The sequence below is a fragment of the Boleophthalmus pectinirostris genome, unplaced genomic scaffold (assembly GCF_026225935.1).
Source record: "Boleophthalmus pectinirostris isolate CB_2022bp ecotype Guang Dong unplaced genomic scaffold, ASM2622593v1 HiC_scaffold_17, whole genome shotgun sequence".
NCBI classification, from domain to species: domain Eukaryota; kingdom Metazoa; phylum Chordata; class Actinopteri; order Gobiiformes; family Gobiidae; genus Boleophthalmus; species Boleophthalmus pectinirostris.
Window position 1 is genome coordinate 10,956,277 of NW_026571115.1, and position 21,495 is coordinate 10,977,771.

The following is a 21,495-nucleotide window of genomic DNA, read 5'->3' on the forward strand; positions in this document are numbered from 1 at the left end:
GCAGATATTTTGATTAAATAAGAATATCAATATGTAACTGCCATGTTTATATTTGGAACTTTCTTTTTTTTTTTTTTTTTTTATCAAAATTTTGCTGAAAGTTGTTTTGTTATTTTCTCGGTAAATTTCCCAGAAGAATAAAACAAGTTTCAGTGTTTGTCCAAATTGCTTTAAATGGTACATGGCGATAAGTAACTCCAGATATAAATATATTTAAAATCAGTAGTTACTGTGTTCAGTCAATAGTTAGTAATTTTTCAATGTTCTGAAAATGATCTAAATGGTAAATTATTACAAAATTAAAAGTCCATCTGAAGGGTTTTCCTAGAGTATTTAGCAGATTTACAAATAAGAACTCATAAAATTAATATTTAACTGCCATATGTGTCTGTTTAGAACTATTTATTTAACAAATTGACAGTATTCTACATTTAAGTATCAAAAATTATGCCTTAAATTGTTTTTTTCTCAGTAAATTTCCTAGAAGGATCAAACCTGTTTCAGTGTTTCTCCAAGTTGCTTTAAATTGTACATGGCCTTAATGTTATAACTAAATAATAGTGCTGCATTTACTGTAAGAAGGAAATGAATCGTGGATGGATAATTGAGTAATAAATGTGGACAGTGGGGGATCTCCTGGCACCTCTTCACAAACTGACTTCATTGTGTAATCTAAACCAAGCATTACATGATGTAATCCAGTTTGCTTTTCAATTAACACCACTGTTTATATTGAGACTATGGCCGCGATCCATGCTTGAATCTCTTTTCTGATTAAAAGGAAAACAAATACAGATAAAATATATTTACTTCGATATGTTTAAGACAATACTACAGGCATAAAGTGCAATTGTTTGTGTACATTTTTGTTCATATTATTTTTAGACTGTTAGGGCAAAAATTTGACTCTAGGGGGCCACCATAGTCTTCTCTATTATTGGGAAACTTTGCTCCACTATAGTTCCAATTTACTGTACAGTTAGGCCTGCTCAAAAGTCTAATCCAATTACTCAGTTTTATCATATAAATTACAGAGTTTTGGTACAATAACCAGCCTGTTGGTTAGAAATTGCTGTTCAATATTTAACAGAGGTGGGACCAAGTTGTTGTTTTGCAAGTCTCAAGTAAGTCTCAAGTCTTTGACCTCAAGTCCCAAGTCAAATACAGACAAGTCCAAGTCGAGTCACGAGTCACTGGCCCATAAGTACAAGTCAAGTCCAAGTCGTCTGCTTTGAGTTTCAAGTCATTTCAAGTCTTTAAACCAAATATAGCTTAGATTTCAGACTTTTAAGATAAACTGTACTTAAAAAATATAGTATATTTATATATGAATATTTATAGAGAGAGTATGTAGTTGTAGAAATGTTATTTTTTCCTTTTTAAATGTCTTGACAAGATCTTACAGTGAATCATTACGGTCAGAACAGAACGAATTCAGATTTAAAAGTGCTTCTCAAGTCTTCTCAATTCACAGGCCTCAAGTCCAAATCAAGTCCCAAGACAACGAGCTTCAAGTCCAAGTCAAGTCCCAAGTCTTAGTCCATTTTATCATGTCAAGTCTCAAGTCCTAAAATAACGACTCAAGTCCCCACCTCTGATATTTAATGCTTAAAAAATCTGGAAATTCACAAGTCCCAAGGAAGCTCGAAAAGAAAAAAAAAGTAGGGCCAGTTGTTTTCGTGTTTTAACTTGCTTATCGTATCTCATTCCTGAATGTCTCAAAATCTGCATCAATTAATGTGTAAAATTATCAGTTGTAACAGTTATATATGAGATGCTTTGTCAGGACCGACCCTGTCGTTTTGGCTTAAATTTGACCAAATTTTGAAAATGCTCAAAACTGTCTGGAAACGTCTCCAAACAACCTGAGACCACCGCAGATGTCCATATTAGAGCATCTTTTGTCATTTTGGGGTCAGGTTGGGGCCAAAACCTGACATGGGCAAAAACGAAGGGTCCTGTCGTTTTTTTTTGTTTTTGTTTTTATTTATTTATTTATACAAGCTCTATTTTTTTTTTTTTTTACTCTTCTTTCCCATAACTTTCTTGAGTGTCTCTCGCGGTCCCCCTGGAGGCCCCCGGACCGCACGTTGGGACCCACGCTGGCCCACACTGGCTCGCGCGCTCTGTTGACGCTGCTCCATTCATTGGCGTGTGATGTTTGGTGAGAGGCAGACGGAGCTCTAGCGGTCAGATCACCTCCTCCGTCCCCGCTCTCGCCTCTCGCTCCTCCGCCGCCGCCGCCGCCGCTGCTCTTCATCCGGCTGCACTTTTCACTCTCTTTTTTTTTTTCGATTTTGATTCGTTTTTTTCCACGAGCGGCACGAGACTTTTGGAGCATGAAAAGTAGCAACGAGCGACAACAAAGCACGCAACCGAGGAGAGCATGCACGTACGGGCTGCGAAGACTTTACCAATGCACTTTATATTTATTCGTCTTTAGTCTGGAACTGAAGAGGAGCGAAACTGGTGAGAGCATTTCAAACTTTTCTGTTTTCCATTCACGAAAGTGTGTCAGACCATCGTGCAGACACTGAGCGTGGCGTGTGCGTGCTTAGATTACGCAGTTTTTGCGCGGAAAGTGCAAAACAGAGCCGTTATTTTGGATAGATCTTGCGCGTAACCTGGATTTGGTGCTTTGGTATGCCACGAACCAATAGTCCAATGAGTGGAACCAGATGTGCACGGAGAGAAGGAGCGGAGAAGGAGGAGGAGGAGGAGGGGAGGAGGGGGTGATTCTTGAGGCTGCTCTATTGACTTTTTACAGTACAGCGTTATTTTAAGTTTGGAAAGTTACGCAAAATCCACGTTTGAGTGCGTAATTTTGCTGTCCTTTGTTCTATTTTGTTTGCACGCCGGAGACAGGGGATTGTAAACGTGACGTGGTGGCCAGTGACGCTCCAGTGGGCACCCTACGGGCAGATGTGACCTTTACATCCGGTCGCTGGTGTAATTAACAGGTCCAGTGAGGTCCCGGACAGCTCTGTGATGCCAGGGTGCAGGCCCCTCGTCCAATCTCACTGTACTGCATGAGATGGGCTATTGAAATGAGATAAAGCTGTGATCTGCTCAACACATTTACTCCACTCAACCAGTTGGTCTACTTACATTTTCCATTGGCAGTTTTGGGAAGAATACTTTGAAAATGTATTTAGTAATACTCAGTACCTGCATTAAACAGTATTTTGCAACGTATTTTGTTACATGGGCCAATCAGAGTACTGTTTTTGGAATACTTTTACACCGAATTGCACTTATTGTGAGAAAAAATTATAGCATAAAATTAAAAGCTTCATTTTTTTATATATATATGTCTAATTGGATGGAAAATTCACACATGCATTTATCACAAGAGCTGTGTTTTCTATTTTTGTCACTAATATCATCCAGTTTAAAGTCAAAATTGTTTTGAATACTACCAAATAAAAGAGTAACTGTACCAGAATACAGTTACTAAATATGTATTTTCGATAAATATATAGTCACTTTCCAACACTGACTATTAGAAAGTACCTCTTTGGTCCTGGTTTAAGCCCAGTATAATTTTGATGTCGACCTGGTTTAGTCCTGGTCTAGTCCAGATTTAGTTCTCATCTAGTGCAGGTTTAGTTTCAGGTTCAGTCCCAGTTTTGTGCCGCTTTGATGTAGACTTAGTTTGGTCCTGTTCTAGTCCTGGTTTAGTTCTAGTTTAGTTCAAGTTTAGTTCCAGGTTTAGTCCAGGTTTTGTCCCATTTTTGATGTTGACTTGGTTTGGTCCTGGTTTAGTTCTGGTCTAGGCTTGGTTTAGTTTTGATTTAGTGCAGGTTTAGTTTCAGCTTTATTCCAGATTTAGTTCCAGTTTTAGTGTTTAGTGTAGACTTTTGGTTTGGTCCCGTTCTAGTCCTGGTTTAGTCCTGATCGTGTCCAGGTTTAGTGCTGCTTCAGTCCTAGTCTAATCCAGATTTAGTTCTAATCTAGTGCAGGTTTAGTCTCAGGTTCAATCACAGTTTTGTGGCATTTTGATGTTAACTTAGTTTGGCCCTGTTCTAGTCCTGGTTTAGTTCTAGTGTAGTCCAGGTTTAGTCCCAGTTTTGCACCATTTTGATGTAGACTTGGTTTGGTTCTGGTTTAGTTCTGGTCTAGTCCAGGTTTAGTTCCAGGTCCAGTCCCAGTTTTAGATCCCGTTTAGTGCCATTCTGATGTAGACTTGGCTTGGTCTTGTTCTAGTTTATTTTGTTTCTGGTTTAGTCCTGGTCTAGTCCAAGTTTAGTCCTGATTTAGTCCTAGTCTTGTCCAGGCTTACTGCTGGTTTAGTCCTGGTCTAGTCCAGATTTAGTTCTCATCTAGTGCAGGGTTAGTTCCAGGTTTAGTCCTAGTTTTGCGCCATTTTGACATAGACTTGCTTTGGTTTTGGTTTAGTTCTGGTCTAGTCCCGATTTAGTTCCAGGTTTAGTCCCGATTTTAGTCCCAGTTTAGTGCCATTTTGATGTAGACTTGGCTTGGTCTTGTTGTAGTCCTGGTTTAGTCCTGATCTAGTCCAAGTTTAGTCCTGGTTTAGTCTTGGTCTAGTCCAGATTTAGTTATCATTTAGTGCAGGTTTAGTTCCAGGTTTAGTCACGGTTTTGTGCCGTTTTTGACGTGGACTTGGTTTGGTCCTGGTTTAGTTCTGGTCTAGTCCAGGTTTTGGAGTTTAATCTAAGGTTTAGTCACTGTTTAGTGTCATTTTGATGTAGACATGGCTTGGTCTTGTTCTAGTCCTGGTTTAATCCTGGTCTAGTCCTGATATAGTTCTGGTTTAGTGCAGGTTTAGTTCCAGGTTTAGTCCCAGTTTAGTGCCATTTTGTGGTAGACTTGGCTTTGTCTTGTTCTAATCCTGGTTTTGTCCCGGTCTAGTCCAAGTTTAGTTCTGAGCTAGTCCTGGTTTAGTTCCAGGTTAAGTCCCAATTTTGTGCCATTTTGATGTTGACTTAGCTTGTTCCTGTTTTAGTCCAGGTTTAGTCCTAATTTACCCAAGTTTAGTTCCAGGTTCAGTCCTAATTTTGTGCAATTTTGATGTTGACTTGGCTTGGTCTTGTTCTAATCCTAGTTTAGTTCTGGTCTAGTCCTGGTTCATGTCCAGTTTAGTACTAGTTTTCCTGTGGTGTTAGTGCAAGTGTGAACGCTCCCTTCAAAACACGTAAATCATTTCATATTAATACCTTATGACTGATTATCCCGCAGTTCGATGTGTTTACAATACAGACCACTTTCACATGAGAGAATCATTAAATCATTAGCTCAGTGTCGATAGGAACAAATGCTCACAAAGTTAAATAATCTTTGTATGCAAATGTGGTGAGTCTAGCCACATTATTTACTCCAAATGTTTTTTCTAAAGGTTCATATTTCAAACCTACAGCTTCAGTGTTGCTGCTACAACTGCTGTCCTCAAACCAGGTTCAGCTTTTGAGACCGGGGAATGTGAAGTGGGGTTTACGCCGGATTATTGTTGTGTCCATGGGCAGAGTCACTTCCAAAATGGTCTGTTCCAGTCACTGTGAATTTGCATCTGGCTTTCAAACCTTTCAAACTTAAAATGACTGTGAGAAATGTTCCTGAATAAATAAAATCTTTCAGAATATCATTTTCTAAACAATGACGAAAGCAGAACTGAGAATCTGAACCAAAAAATCACTTACTCTAATGTTAAATGTAAGAAATTCATCACGTGGAAGTAACTAGAATGCTATAGTGATCACTTTTACGGACCTGTCACGATAACAAATTTTGCAGTATGATACATTACTGAAGTAAATTCTATTTTTTTTTATTTTATTTATTTTACTATTCTAAAATGTGCAATATTGTAGAAAAAAATAACGAGCTGCAGTAAATAAAGAGCAGAATGAAACACTTTAATATTTAATTTGCATCTGTAATCAGTCATTGAACTTAAAATAACCTAGAATTCCCCAGTAATGCATCAAAAAAGTCCCCACTATTTTCATATACTGAACAATAAGTCTATGCAGTAATTATCACGACAGGCCTGATTCCTTTTATCAGTAATTATCAGCACTTACAAATGTATTGCGGTTTATTTATTACCTTGCATTTGTTAAGTTGTCTAATGCATAATTACTCCGTTACATCATATGAATCATTAATGAATTTACTGGTTTAAGACAAGTTCTCAGACTGTGTATTCTGGTCCACACGGCCCTCTGTCATTTGAGATTTTTGCATTTAGAGACCATTTTTTTCATGTTTTGGTCTATAAGTTCAAGGGCTTATAGTTCACTATTTTCTGAGCTATGTAATAATGTTGTTTCCTCATCACAAACACACCTAAAGTTCTGTTTTGTAAAAATAAATCTCTGTTTTGCATATTTAGGCTTTAGTGTTCCTCTCTCAAACTGAAAACACTTTGTTCCACCTTGTGATGTCACATGATAATGCAGGAAGTTCTCCACTGTGTTTTTAAAGTTTATCCAACTTCACTAGAATCATTTGGATAACTCAACCCTGGAATTGGCAATCTTTGTTGAACTAAAGGTAAAAGGTATCTGTTAACATGAAAACTACCACATTTGGACATTGGAAACGCATTTTGAGCTTTAGCGATGAAGACAAATTAATAATACAGGGTCTCTCAAACATGTGTGAAGGAAACAAAACACAACTCTAGGTCTGTTTTTAAGGAGGGAACAACTTTATAACATGATTTAATAGGGATGTAACATTAACCAAAATATCGTGATATTGTATCATCAAAGTTCTCACAATAATATCTTGGACCATCACAATATATTGAATTACTCTCTTAAAGTCTCTTAATAGCTAAAAAAAAAATAGGGAAGGGAACTACATAGACCATGATCCTTTGCTCCATTTCAGTGCAGACTACAAGAAGAAATAACAGTTCTCAGCACTTTTAAGTCTTAGTTCTTTGAATTATGTCTTGTCAAGGCATTTTAAGAAGGAAAAAGTAGCATATTCACAGTTTTGTTGCCCTCCACAAAATATTGCAATAAATATCGTACTGTGAGATGTATATCATGAAAATATCGTACAGAGAGATTTGGATATTGTTTCGTCCCTAATCGTGAGCCTCCCCACCATATCATGAGCTTTCCCACGATATCGCAATAAATATCGTACCATGAGGTTCATACCGTGACGATATCGTATCATGAGACTTGGATATCGTTACACCCCTATGATTTAAAGTTCACAATAATCCATTCTGCATAATATAAGACCTTTTAATTATTATTCAGAACTGCCTTATCTATGGTTTCGTCTCAGTTTAGATCAGGTTTAGCTCTAATTACATTTCTAATGCTGCTTGTAGTTTGGTGAGCTTTGTGTGCTGTATAAATACATTTTGATTGATAATTTAGTCTTGATAAAGTCTTGGTTTAGATCTGGTAGTGCTCGGAAAGCCAAATATTATGTAGTGCTTACTGTGAAGAGTTTGAGGAAAACTGGTTTAAGATATATTGTTTAAAAATGACAAAGGAATGCTAAGCTGAAACTGAAAATAACATCGCTAGTACCAGTAAATGAAGTACAAGAATCTCAACCTAAGAAGTACTGAAATAAACTACACAAGTTTATAAAATGGCTTTGCACTGGTGGATTCCTGTAGCCGACTCTGACAAAAAAAAGTCAATTAGAATTCAACACAAATCATCAACTAGAATCAGACAGTCCTCGCCAACTACTGCGCACGTTTTATGGTATCTTTATTCAGATCTGTCCCCAAACTAAATGTAGCTGGAATTTCCTGGAGATTTCTCTTTGTTCTCAAATTCTTAATGCCACACATCTGTCCAAATATTACACTTTTGGGGCTTTTCTGTGTGGGATGTGGGCTGAGGAGGGGGCTGGTTCTGGGAATATCTGCCCCTCCTGCCAAATGTCAACTGATTCAAGAAGGATCTGTTTGAACAAATGTACCACTTTGTTTTCGCACACTCTTTACAAGTTGATTTTGTATTCTTGCGCTATTTTCTGATCTGTTGTAATGTTGTTTTGGAAATAAAGACAGACTAATAATAAAGGATTACTCAAACGTATGAATGAAACAAAACACAACTCCAGGTATTTTTTGCTGAGGTATTATGATGAACATTATAACATCCTCACATTATAACAAGCTCACAAGAGGACCTTTAATGTCAGTAGTAGTGATTGCTGTTCTATTTTTCGTAGCAGGAATGTAGTGAGTGTTAGAAGTATGAAGTAAACACAGAACAAAATATCCTGTCTCTATAAAAAACTCTTGCTTTTGTCCTCGTCAAACAAGTCACGATGAGTTTATCAGTTCATTTTTCATTCTTCTTTGCCTTGTTGTAGTACTAATACGAGTAATAATAGTAGTAGCGTTGGAAGTGGATCAATATTACAGAGGCGCTTTGAGTTTCCAGAAAGTAGTTTTCGTAGCAACAGTGGTAGTAATGGCACCATAAGAATGCCTAGTTAAAAAGAAATTTTTGTTTGCTGTTTGTCTTTTTCTGGAGACTAAAGAAGTGTGTTTTAGTCTTTACAAAGTACCGGTACAGTGGTTTTTGAATGTTACTTGACCATAAAACTTGTCAACTGTACATCTCCGTGTTATATATTAATAAATTAAAAAGGCCAGTACCTGACTTAAGTCTCTTCTAGTTCAGGAAAACACTCTCTGTACTATTTCATTATTTGACGAGAACCACAAAGTAATCAGTTAAAACCAGTGCTGGAACATAACAAAGTATATGTAGTAAAGTACCTTATACATTTTAACTATCTGTACTTTACTTAAGAACATTTTAAGTAGATATGATTTACGTTACTTCACTACATTTGAAAGCACATATTTGTACTTTCTACTCCATTACATTTTTGAACAGGACTGAAAAGTAAAAGTGTTTTCATGGAGCTGAAAAGGCTGAGGGTTTATTTTTATCAAGTTAATTGTTTGAGCAAGCAAAAATATACAAATAAAAACAGATAGGGTCAGGGTTTAAAAAAAAAAAAAACATGCAATTGTTTCTTCTGAACAAAATTCAGCATGAGGCTACGTTTATATGATGACGATCTCAACAAAAGACGCAAAAGTGGTGTTGCGTCTTCACTTTTTATTCTGTGTTTAGACGAGCATTTTCGGGAGGAAATCTGTGTGCATATAGTGATGCAAAAGTGTGTGGAATTTGACTGGATATGCATGCCATCCGACATGTTTGTTTCTGTGTACTGTATGTATGTGACGTAAACGCATACGTGATGTGACGTAAGCAGATTTTACCAGAGTTTTGCATCTTGGGCAGTGTAGACGGAAACCCTACGGCGGAGTGTATTCAACTTTTCCATTCTGGAGGGTGGTTTCAGATTTTTACATTTTAAGGCCCAAAAATGTCTAAATGAAAGGCACTTCTGCTAAAATATCCATACATTTGAAGCCTTCTAAGACCTCAAAATCTGCATGAAATACTTTTACTTTTTACTTTTACATGTTTAAACAAGTACTTTAATACTTTTACTTCTTCAGTAGATTTTTTTTTTTTTAAGTGATACTTTTGCTTGTTACTTCTTTCCTTCAGTAGCTGTACTTTTACTTAAGTAACAAAATTGAGTACTTCTTCCACCACTGGTTAGAACACTGTGATTTGAACCATCAGGCGTGTTATTGGATGATGACTTTGTGGCTATGTACAAACGCATTATAAAAGTTAATTGAAGTTTACAGCTTGTAGATCACCTCTCCTGTTTTCTCCCGTCACTCACTGCTGTCATAAATCAAGTCCGGAACAATAGCGGGCCGTAAACCCTGCTTGCGGCTCTTACGGGGATGGAGAGTGTCATTAAAATAGCAAAGCCGTAATTACAGTAAACATTTTCAAACTCATGTTGGACCATTTTGGCTTCACGCTCTAAGTGCCTCTGTCCCACTGTAACCAGACCAGCCCACTGCTTCTGAGAAATGGAACCACAGAGAGCGGGGGGGTGCGGGGGCGGGGCCTATAGTCCGGATTACAGGGGACTACATGGGGCTTTGGGTGAGACTCTATTGTCCCACTGTCCATAAACGCAGCGTGAGAAGCACCTGCAAAAGAGCCAGGGCAATTTGTAAATCGTGTAGTTTTTTGTTTGTTTTGTTTTGCTTGGGAACTTGTTAGGAAGAGGTTGGTAGTGGCTGGTGAATTTCTGAAGTAATACTGGTAGTACTTAAAGCAGTTTTTGGTTGTAGTAGTTGTACACATAGTAGCCTGTACATTGTAGTAACCACATATGTAATAGGGATGTAAACATTAATACTATGCAAAATTGACTCGTGAGCTTTTAGTCATGTTGGAATGTTGTTACTTCATCAAAAATCTTAGCTGGAGTTGTGTTTTGTTTCATTCACACATGTTCAGAATCCTCTGTTCCACTTTGTGATGTCATGAAGTGGTCGTTTTCAAGTTAGCAGCTACCATTTAAGGCAATTTGAGGGCTGAAATGATCCAGATGGGACTTGTTTAAGGGTACAAATCAGCTCCCCAGTTGTAGTTCCAACTAAGTCAGCTCTTTCTGGTTAGATTGTGTTAATAAAACTCAAGATTTAAGTCTAACAAAGCCTCAGACAGAGCAGTGCCTACAGTTAGCGTCACCCCCCCAGAGAATGTTGATGACATCAGCTGCAAAGTGTCAATACATTGAGACAGACATTGCAATAAATATCACAAGTGAAAACTGGGAGAATAGATAGCTTGCTAAACAGCAAATTCCATCACTCAGTTTTAAAATATAAGGATTCTAATGTTATGGTGTCAGTAGTAGTCGTAGTCATAGTAGTAATAGTAGCAGTAGTAGTAGTATGGGAATTAGTACATTATGAACTATGAATATGAAATCAACCTAAGCCTTCATCTCCCTCTTCAAAGTAGCTTAGTAGTTGGTAGTAGTAGTCAGTAGTAGTAGTAGTTGTTGGTAGTAGTAGTCAGTAGTAGTCAGTAGTAGTAGTAGTCAGTAGTCAGTAGTCAGTAGTAGTAGTAGTAGTAGTAGTAGTCAGTAGTAGTAGTAGTAGTAGTAGTAGTAGTAGTAGTAGTAGTAGTAGTAGTAGTAGTAGTAGTAGTAGTAGTAGTAGTCGTAGTAGTAGTAGTAGTAGTAGTAGTAGTAGTAGTAGTAGTAGTAGTAGTAGTAGTAGTAGTAGTAGTCCAGTAGTAGTAGTAGTAGTAGTAGTAGTAGTACGTAGTAGTAGTAGTAGTAGTAGTAGTAGTAGTAGTCCGTAGTAGTAGTAGTAGTAGTCCGTAGTAGTGTAGTAGTAGTCCGTAGTAGTAGTAGTCCGTAGTAGTCCGTAGTAGTAGTAGTAGTAGTAGTAGTAGTAGTAGTAGTAGTAGTCCGTAGTAGTAGTAGTAGTAGTCGTAGTAGTAGTAGTAGTAGTAGTAGTCGTAGTAGTAGTAGTAGTACGTAGTAGTAGTAGTAGTAGTCCGTAGTAGTAGTCCGTAGTAGTAGTCCGTAGTAGTAGTCCGTAGTAGTAGTAGTAGTAGTAGTAGTAGTAGTAGTAGTAGTAGTAGTAGTAGTAGTCCGTAGTAGTCCGTAGTAGTAGTAGTAGTCCGTAGTAGTAGTAGTAGTAGTCCGTAGTAGTAGTCCGTAGTAGTAGTCCGTAGTAGTCCGTAGTAGTAGTCCGTAGTCCGTAGTAGTAGTCCTCAGTAGTCCGTAGTAGTAGTAGCCAATAGTAGTAGTAGTTATAGTCAGTAGTCAGTAGTCAGTAGTAGTAGTCAGCAGTAGCAATAACAGAAGTGGAATTAGCAGTCGTAGTAGTAGTTGTAGCAGTAGTTGTAGTAGCAATAGCAGCAGTGGTAGTAGTAACGGCAGCAGTAGCAATAGCAGTAGTAATAGTAACGGTAGTAGTAGCAGTGGTAATAATAGTAGTACCAGTAGCAGTAGCAGTAGTAGTAGCCGCAATAGTAATAGTAGTAGTAGTAGTTCCTTGTGTTCCCCCGTACCCCACTTCCTGGCCCCTCTCTCAGTCCTTGGATGAGGAATGCTGAGCTGGATTTCTCTTCTCTCACTAAATCTCGGTTCAGACCTGAAAGATTCCTGTTTATTTTGGGCCACGTCTTTTAATAATCTTAACAGAGCTCCCTCCCACACTCCCAGCATGCATCTCTTTGTCTGCCCTCGCCACCCTCACACAACATTGTGCGTCCATACAAGTTTATATATTGTGAAAGGAGTCGGAAACTTTCTTAAAAACCACAAAAGAGTGCTTTGTTCTCTGGATGTAGTCACTCCAACAGCTGTCCACTATTTGCTATAATAATATTTGGAATACAGTCAAGTAATGGCTGAACAGGTCTCTACAAAAATGAGTTAAAGGTTATGTATTACACAAAACTGACTCTTGTGAACTTTAAGCCATGTTAGAATGTTTTTACATCCTGAAAAACAGACCTGGAGTTGTGTTTCGTTTCATTCACACATGTTTGAGTAATCCTGCGTTATTAGTCTGTCTACGTCAAAGCTCAGAATGCTCTGTTTCACCTTGTGATGTCATGTTGTGGTAGTTTTCAAGTTAACAACTACCTTTTACCCTTTGTTCAGTAGAGATTGGTAATGGACAATTATCCAAATGGTTCTAGTGAAGGTGCACGAAATTGAGCCGATATAACTACCTTTAGATATTTAGACGCTTATAAACATAAACCTTAAAACAATATAACAGTGCACAATATTAGACATTGTTTATTAGTGGTCTGCAAAAATATTGAAATATCGATATATCGTATTGTTTAATGTGATGATACAGTATCGATATCGTGGGCAAGAGTATTTTGTGGGATATTTTACTAAATTATTTTGTCACAGAGCTACAGTTTTGTTGTTTGTTTAGTGGGAGGAAATGCATTTACGTGACACATTTGACATTTTCACTGTTTTGATGATTAAAATGTTTGTGTTTCATCTTCACTTTGCACAAGAAGTGGTTTAACAAAGACTTTTAATATCACAGACATGATTTTTTATTGAACCGTATTGAATCGATTTGATGATCGATGTATTGTATCAGCAACTTCTTAATGATGCCCAGCCCTATTGTTTATGATAACAAACATGTGATTGATCAGATTTAAATTATTCAGTATAACATGTTTAACTCCTATATCTATTGGGGAGCTACTTGGAACGGGGTGGAGAGCCACTGGTAGCTCCCGAGCTACAGGTTGGAGATCCCTAGTGTATGGAGTTTAAAAACACAGTGGAGCATTTCCTGTATTGTATGTAAAGCCAAAATATGTAGGTGTTAAACATGTATGAATGAAACAAAACACAACTGCAGGTCTGTTTGTGATGAGGAAACATAACGTAGATCGGAAAAATAGAGTATTGTAAGACCTTTAAAGTAAAAATACAGAATAAATAGTTACTTCTACTACTAATTTTATTGCTCCTACTACAACCATGCCATTATCGATAATAATACTACTAATGCTGATTGAGACCCCACAAAAACAAATTAGTCTGTTTATGTTATTTTTTTACCATTTGCAGTAGAAATAAAAAAGCTTTTGGCAGTGATTTATTCAAAGTTATTCAAAAAGGATACAGATTTGCATTTCTACCTACAGTTTTTGGGGGTAAATATAAGGAGAAGTAAAACTGTAGCTCAGACACACTGGTCGTACTAGGACTGTGTACTTTAAAGGTCCTATATTACGCAAAATTGACTCTTTGAGCTTTAAACAATGGTAGAATATTGTTGCCTCATCAAAAACGTACCTGGAGTTGTGTTTTGTTTCATTCACACATGTTTGAATAATCATGTATTATTAGTCTGTTTAGGTCTCCAATAGGGATGGGCATTCGATGAAATTTTCTTAATCGATCGTCGGAAGAATTAACGATCGATTATCGATTAATCATTAACGTTTTTATATTAAAATTATCATCATTATTATTACTATCTGCACTACTAATCTGCATAAATAAATTCAACTTTACGACATATAAACCGTAACGACTCAAGAGCCACATCAATCCATTTTAGATTATAATGTGTTTAATTCAGTTTAGCGCAAATCTCACAGAAACGAAACTTAAAACCGCATCGCTAATTTGCAGAAACTCAGCGAAAATAAAACTACAGCTCTTGTGTCGCTGATGCGGTCAGTTTCTGTTAGATTAAAAGACATGACTCAGTGAAATACAGGTTAGTGTGACCAGATTTGTGTTTGTCAAAACCAGGACACCGTACGGGGGGTGGGAGGTTGCGACTCTCACCTGGTAAAGCTTTTTCCCACTGGACACCGAAACATATGTTCTTGCTTTGTACACTGTGCACATGGACTCACACTTGTCCCGAACGCAACGGAAAGCGTGGAATTTCTTGTACAAATCATCGTTAAATACGCATTTGTGCTTCGGTACGCTGCAGACTGACCCACTGTTTGTGTCTCGCTCCTTCTGATGCAGAGAGACACATGTACGGACCCCTGTTTGGTCACGCTACACACAGCAACCTACATTCGGTTTGTCGATTAAAATTAACATAATCGATGAAATTCTTAATGATCAATTATCGATTAATCGATTAATCATGCCCATCCCTAGTCTCCAAAGCTCAAAATGCTCAGTTCCACCTTATGATGTCATGAAGCAGCGTGTTAAACATGTGTGAATGAAACAAAACACAACTCCGGGGATGTTTTTGATGGCGTAATAAGGGCCCTTTAAAAATTCTTTAGCTTTTCAGATCTTTCATAAAAGTTTTTCTCCTGGATCTCCTGCCTTTTCCAGAACAAACTCAACCAAAAGTGAATGAGGCAATTCCAGGTCAGACGTGCAGAATTCCTGAGGTCGGTGCTAAGAGAGAAAACACCAAACTGAGCATCAAAGAGCAAACATGTGTGACCGTGTTTACAGTGTTATGACATGTACAGGCCCACTGAGAGCGCCGCCTAGTGTTGATCAGCAGACGCTTTATTACTTAATGACAGGACACGGACTGTAAAATGAAAGGCAGCGGTGAGGGAAGCTGGTCAGTTGATGGTGTTTTTGATTAGACTCCCGCTTTTACTGCTTTTGTGCCTTCGCCATTATCTGTCCATTGTCACTCTTCTTCAGCACTATTAGTGGAGTGATAGTTCATTTGGCCTTACAGTGCATTTGGGACTCATTCTCCTCCTGTGTAAATGAAACTAAATTAAAAGTGATAGTTTTCTCCTGGGTTATTTGTAATTTAGACCTGATTTCGTCCAGGGTTAGTATTAGCTTTATAATTGATTGTAAATGAGAAACTACAGTTCCTTTGTACAAAATGATCCAACATGGACAGTATAGGTAAATAAAATGATTAACAAATAAATCAAAGTTTTAAAAATGAATTATTGGAAATCAGCTGAAAAGTCCCCCTGGCTGGAAGGTCCCCCTGAATTGTACCCTTTATGAAACTAAGTTAACTAATCTATATACTAGGGATGTAACAATAACCAAAATATTGTGATATGGTAACGTCAAAGTTCTCACAATAATATCACGGACCATCACAAAATATCAAATTACAAGTCTCTTTGCTTAAATTAAGAGTTATGGTGCAGCAATAGCTAAAAAAAAAAGACAGAGGGAACTACATAGACCATGATCCTTTGCTCTGTTTCAGTGTAGACTACATGAAGAACTAACAGTTCTAAGCACTTTTAAGTCTTAGTTCTTTGGATTAAGTCTTATCAAGGCATTTTAAGAGGAGCCTCCACAAAATATCGCAATAAATATCATAGTGTGAGATGTATAGCGTGAAAATACCGTACAGAGAGATTTGGATATTGTTACATTCCTAATCGTGAGCCTCCCCTCCATATCGTGAACTTTCCCACAATATCGCAGTAAATATCGTACCATGAGTTTCATACCGTGACGATATCGTATCGTGAGACTTTGATATTGTTACACCTCTACTATATACATATTAAAAAAAAAAAAAACATTATTAAACATATATTGTATTAATTACACACACAAGTTACAGTATGTCTCAACTTGAAGGATGAACACCCTGCTTTTATCCTCTGTTGCATGACATGACATCTGACATGAGTTGATTACATTCATGACAAGCAGGTTAGGAAATAATTCATATTTCTTCCCAAATCAACAGTTACAGATGCTATAGGACATGGGGAAATGGGTAACAAGAAAAAATCATTTAAGATATGATTTTGTAGTAAACTTTTATGAGCAAATAAGGATTATATTGATATTACATACTGAAAAAAAGTGTGCAGCTTCAGGAATATCGGTAAAATGACATAAACAAGGCCCGAAATTTGGTCTGGCTACATTCACATTTAATTTTATTATGATACAGAATGCTGATTTTCTAACTCAGTACATTACAGTGAATTACACAGCTGACTAATGGCCTGCGAGAACGTTCCCGCCGAGAGAATGGGATGCTCGAACTAGAACTTTCAAGCCAGGGTGACGCTCAAGCCAGTATTCAAATTATTGGAAGAGCATATAAGTCATGCATGTCTTTCACAAGTGATATGTAATGAATTCAAATCTGGGAAGAGCTAAATATTTTTTTTTTGGAGGATAGATCACAATTATAGCACAATTGTACACAAATGTAGATTTAGTATTTTTATGTCAATATGTCATGTTTTAGAGCTGTCTGCTGATAGTCTGTGATCAATACAATGGTTCAGGGTCCTGTTTAGGTGTTTGATTTTCAACAAAAAAGATGAGGGTGACCAACGGAAAAAAATGTTGGCTAATGATACCTAACTTTTAACTTTAATGTAATATGAGAGGAACTTGTTTGACAGTACAACATTAGCTCACCTGTTGTAGTTGAAGTTGGTTCTTTCTGGTCAGATTGTTTTAAAACAAAGCTCAGGTTAAAGTCTCACTTGAATAACAGAGCTTCAGACAGAGCAGAGCCTTCAGTTAGCGTCTCACCCCCAGGAAAGGCTGCAAAGTTTCAGTGTATGAAATAATGACTTTTCACATTATAATTTTAACTCTAACTCTCCTTTCTCCCTGCAGCACCGCTGGACTCGGATGTGTTTGCGTTCTTCCATGAGGCCAGCCAGGGCTGTCTGGGGGTGCAGGACCACGCCCTGGTCCTGTCCCCGGGCTGCGAGGGCGAGGAGAAGCACTGGAAGTGGGTGTCCCGAAACCGCCTCTTTAACCTGGGCTCGTCGCTCTGCCTGGGGGTGACCACGGGGAACTACAGCCGCTCAGACACCTCTCCTCTGGGGGTGTACACGTGTGACCGAGAGCCCCCAAGGGTGCGCTGGACCTGGGGCTGTGCTCAGATGCTGGATAATCTGAACAACTACCTGCCCATACCCTCGTTATGGAACAGCTCCACTGTGTCCAACGGCCTCTACTGGAGACTGTACGGAGACAGCCAGGACCTCTGCGCCAAAATGAACCAAGGTCAGTTTGGGTTTGTTTACAGTGAAAGATATTGGTTAGTTTGACCCGTCCAGTGCTTTGTAAAATATCTTCACTGTTTATTATTTCTGCAATGCCTTTGATACTAAGACTCTTTAAAGCTGATTTATGCTTAAAGAACACAGGGTCTGCTTTGTACTTAGTTCACTCCCTTTTTTCTTTTTCCAAAACAGTGATACATGTAGGGTTCACGTTGCTGTTTTGGCCCAAATGTAAAAAATCCACTGTTCCCTACCCCGAACTGCAGCTGTCCATAGGCACGGGTCTGTCAGCGTGGTCCTTCAGCCTTGTGTTTTGTTGTGACATTTTGCGGTAGTTTGGAAATCAGATCTACAGCTTTGAACAAGAAATCAATTGGACCAGTTCTGTTATTTAGCTGTTTTCCGTTTTAGATTAAAGTGATTTAAAACAAAGAAAATAGAAAAGTGAAATAGATTATAATGAGATACTTGAAAAAAGTATAATATGTCAGACCTGGTTCTGCAGTTAAGTGTTTCCACCTTCATTTTACGAGTGTAAAGTAATGAAACTTAATCAGAGAGTATTGTATTTGCACTTTTTTGAAACTTCGATGCACCCTCAGTCAATTTGGACCTGAGTCTACCTTCTTAAGCTTACGTTCTACAGTATTTAATTGAATATGAGTTTCCCCGTGATCCTTTTCCCAAGCAAATTAATGGTTAATCACTGCTTGACAAGACAGTCCCTTCTACATTCTATTCTGGAACCAGACTAAACCGTGAAAAACCTCTGTCCAAACTTGAGACAACAACGTAACATTCAGAACAAACTTCTTTTACCTGAAATATGTAATCATTTGGTGCTTCAAATGTTGATTCTGGAAAAAATCTGCGTAGTTTCTCAGTCTTTTAGGTTGTTTTTTTCCCCATTTTGACGTGAATGGACCACGCATCTCTCTGATTATTTAATCCGCCTGTCAATCACGCCCTCTGAAATCAGATCAAATCCAGATTCACCCGACTTTGTAAAGTTTTGTCAAAGCGTGTGGTTCTGGCTGGTGAGGTAAGGTTAATTTAGGTTGAAGCTCATATCAAACACAGCGTAACAACTGTGCCTTCTTCAATCAGTCAGAAATGCAGATATAGACGTCCCTTGTGTGACTGTACCTCCCATGTCTGTGTGCCCTGTGCTGGTGGTTTCTCTCTTGGACCACAGCTGGATCTTATCAGAGTCAAGGCTAAACGTTTCTTTGTGGAGTTGTGGCTTGGGGCCAAAGCCGGGGCCAAGTAAAACACTGGCACTGTTTGTAAACTGGGGCTGTTGTTGGTGCCCTCCAGTGTGTTTATATTGGGCTGTCTATTAGGTCCTGTGTGAATCAGACCAGTGCGGCTTTGGGTTACGCACTTCTTCTTCCATTCACATCAGTAATGTCATGTCACACCTCTTCATAGACAGACGACAAATAAGTGAATAGGCCAAAAGTCTGAGGCAAACACAGATTTCTTGTTTAAAATTCTGCTAGATCCTGTTCATTTTAGTTCTGTCTTAGTCCTGGTTTAGTCCTGGATTATTCCTAATTTAGACCCACTTTGTTGTGAATTGATTCTGATTAAAACCAAATTTACATATGTTTTAGGGTTAGGGTTTTTTCAGATTTAATACATTTTTTTTTTTTTTGTCTCATTCTCCTTTTTAGAGCCTGTTGCATGTGTAGGTGTTATTGGCTCTGTTCTTGGCCAATCAAAAGGTTTTTAAAACCTAAAACTACAAATCAGCCCAGTTTAGCTTTGAATTTGCCTGAAATCCTTGAAAAATTATTTAGGCAATAATGCTATGAGGCTGACTGTATGTAATTCTTAGTACCCATCTTTTACACGCAAACTGCGAATTTGAATCTTTCTTAAAACTTCGGCTAGAGTGGAGATTCTGGAAAACGGTTTTGCGTTTGCATATAATGTGAGAAAAACTGAGTTTTAGGAGCTGACACGCCGAAAGTGAAACCAATGTTTACCTTTTCCTATGATGATGATGATGGAAGTATTCAGAGCAGCAGTTACATTTCTTCTGGTGCAAACACTTTTCATGTGTTTGCATTTGCACACACAGCTGATGTATCATATCGATGATCAGAGACAAATGAGGCTCGGAGGTCAGTGATTTTGCCACTTCTTTAACAGATCTTTGGCGAGGCGACACTGCTCAGTAATGCACATTTTTCAAGTCTTGGCGTAGTTATGATGGCGCTCGATGGTGTATTTATGCGGCTTGATGTAAATGAAAACTTTTTTAAAAATGCTGCTATGTGCACAATGTTATTTTGGAAAACGGAGGGAGGGAAATATTTGTTTCATAACATGCCCGGCTATGTGGAGACATAGCCTTAGTATAGTCCAGGTTAAGTCACTGCAAACATTGAGATCTGACCCCTTAGACCAGTAGTTATCAAATCATTATGTGTTCCACTGGTGGTACAACAATTCCCCTGGAGTGTTTATGTTGGGTTTATTTAGAGTCAGTTTTGTCCACATTGTTGTCTCCCTTCTGGTTTTATATTTGTTAGTACTATTGTACCACTGGTGTAGACCTATTTTAAAGATGGTCTAGTCTAGTCATCTCAGAATGTTGCTACCTCCTCAAAAACATACATGACATGTGTTTGTTTCATTCACACATGTTTGAGTAATCCTTTATTATTAGTCTGTCTACATCTCTAAAGTTCAAAATGCTCTGTTCCACCTTGTGATGTCATGTAATGGTAGTTTTTACCTTTTTTCAGTTAAAAGTGGCTGAAATTATCTAAATGATTCTAGTGAAGGTGTATGGAGTTTAAAACAGTGAAGCACCTCCTGTATTACCACATCAAGGTTGAACAGAGTGTTTTCTGTTTAAGAGAAGAACTCAACTTAAATATGCAGGGCTTGTGTGTTGCACATGTGTGAATGAAACAAAACTCAACCCGTCTGGAGCTATAGGTTTGGTCAGGTCTAGCTGGAGGATTATTTTAGTGCATGTTTTATGTTGATAGGGGAAACCAGAGGGCCCAGAGGAAACCCACCAAGGAGAGAACATGCCAGCTCCAGACTGAAAAACCCCAGGCTTTTCCTTTGCTCTTTAACCTTCTCAAGAAACAGTCATATTGTAGCCTCTATCTCGTGTCTCTCCTCCTCTCTTTTCTCTTGTCTTTTTCTTTATCTCATTGCTCTTTTTCCCTGTTTGCTCCTCTGTCTGCTCTCGTCTACTCCAGTGTGTGCAGCTTCTATCTTTTCCTTTCCTTTTCCTTCCTCCTCCTGCTCCTCTTTTCTTTTATCTCCTTTTTCTTCTCCATTCTGCCCCTTTCTGCTCCTGTCTCCTCTCGGTTAAGTGAAATTATTGTGACAACACCGTCTACGTCTCTGTCTGCTCTGTTGTCTGCTCCTGCCTGATTCTCTCGCTACACCTCTTTGCTCCTGTCTGCCCCCGTCTGACCCTGTCTATGCCCCTGCCTGCTCCTGCCTGCTCCTTTGTTTGCTTCTACCTGCTAATGTCTGCCCTTGTCTGCTCCTCTATCTGCTCCTCTCTGCTCCTCTGTTTTTACCTTTATTTCCTTTGTCTCCCCGACTGTCCCTGTCTGCTCCTGTCCACCTCCGTCTCATCTGTCCGCCCCTGTCCGCTCCCGTCGTCATGCCTGCTCCATTACTCAGCTTAAAGCCACACTGGGCTGTGCGAGGGAGGGAGCTGTGTTCAACATGTCTGCCCTACTTTCCACCGACCTGACGTGTTTTTGGAGAAAGAGGTGCTTCTGTCTCTCTGCCCTTTTCTTCTCTCCCTCCGGACTCTCTCTGGACTCTAATGTAAACTGCTGCAGTGTTGTGAAAGCTCGCTACTATGAGCTCATCTGACCCGTCCAAGCTGCCGGAAAATAATGACAATCTTTAAAAAGTGATATTTTATTCAAGATCAGCAAATGAAGAAAGCAAGAAAACAACTTAACACATACATTGGAACAGGTTTTCTTTTCATTTCCATAACATTAAAGGTCCTGTCCCTGATTTTAGTCCATATAAATGCGCTAAATGTGTCATATAAATTGGATAAGCAGAGATCAGAATATGCATGTGTACTGTCTGACTCTAATTAGTAAAGAGTCCCTGAGAGTAGTGAAAAGCACTA

At 38.5% G+C, this 21,495-nt stretch overlaps 1 protein-coding gene across 1 annotated transcript in view; it reads left to right on the forward strand.

The window, feature by feature from the left end:
- Window positions 1–1,977: 1,977 nt before the first annotated feature.
- The window catches only part of mrc2 (mannose receptor, C type 2), a 63,927-nt gene continuing 44,409 nt past the window's right edge, over window positions 1,978–21,495 (forward strand). The window contains exons 1-2 of the mRNA XM_055152888.1: window positions 1,978–2,469; window positions 16,972–17,367. Of these exons, the coding sequence (XP_055008863.1) occupies window positions 2,340–2,469; window positions 16,972–17,367 (526 nt within the window). The 5' untranslated portion in view covers window positions 1,978–2,339. The remainder of the gene's footprint in view (window positions 2,470–16,971; window positions 17,368–21,495) is intronic.